The 667-nt window shown below is 41.7% G+C and overlaps 1 protein-coding gene across 1 annotated transcript in view; it reads left to right on the top strand.

Annotated features, from left to right (window-relative positions):
• The first annotated feature begins 532 nt into the window (after positions 1-532).
• The window catches only part of LOC135536708 (uncharacterized), a 31502-nt gene continuing 31367 nt past the window's right edge, over positions 533-667 (top strand). Inside the window, exon 1 of the mRNA XM_064962968.1 lies at positions 533-589. Within this exon, the coding sequence (XP_064819040.1) occupies positions 553-589 (37 nt within the window). The 5' untranslated portion in view covers positions 533-552. The remainder of the gene's footprint in view (positions 590-667) is intronic.

Here is a 667-nt window from a genome sequence, read left to right as displayed (position 1 = left end):
AGTCTCTAAAAGTCACACCCCCTAAACTAGATGATATCATAACTAGTTCATATCGACTGGCTCAGGATTTCTACTGTTATTCTAATCCAGCAAACTACAGGTTTGATGTGTTCTGACTAAAGCTGATTGGCCAACTTTAGGCCTCTGTCTCTTAAGATTTACTTCAAAGGTCAAAATCAGTAATCACAATGTAATCTGCATCGATAGGATGTTTTGAGTTTGCCTTTTAAAAGATGTTGAATTGATCGCAATCTGATGCCCATCAGTGTTTGTAAACCACCACAAAGAAGCAGATATTTTCCATTGACGTCCCCTTTGTTGTGAAACCTGTCGACCTCGAAGCTCGACCCTCCTCTTCCTGTCACAACATGGGTTTCAGAGAAAAGGACCTCGAGCTGAAAACTTTCCACTCGATCGAACCAATCGCTGCTCGTATGTCCTTTCATGGTAAAGTACATCTAGTCATGAACACGGAAATAAGCAGCAAAGACCTTGTTACTCAAAGACCCAGCTACTCTCTGACAGTCACCATCAGACCATCAGACCCACCAGATGGACAGGCTGTGTGTCGCTCTGATGACATTCTTATGTGAGTAACTTTTTACTGGGCCTCATAGCTGGATGATAGATGATTTCTTGATGTGGTTTTATGATTGAACAGATTTGT

The sequence above is a fragment of the Oncorhynchus masou genome, unplaced genomic scaffold, assembly GCF_036934945.1.
Source record: "Oncorhynchus masou masou isolate Uvic2021 unplaced genomic scaffold, UVic_Omas_1.1 unplaced_scaffold_653, whole genome shotgun sequence".
NCBI classification, from domain to species: Eukaryota; Metazoa; Chordata; class Actinopteri; order Salmoniformes; family Salmonidae; genus Oncorhynchus; species Oncorhynchus masou.
This window is presented reverse-complemented; position numbering and strand designations above follow the sequence as displayed.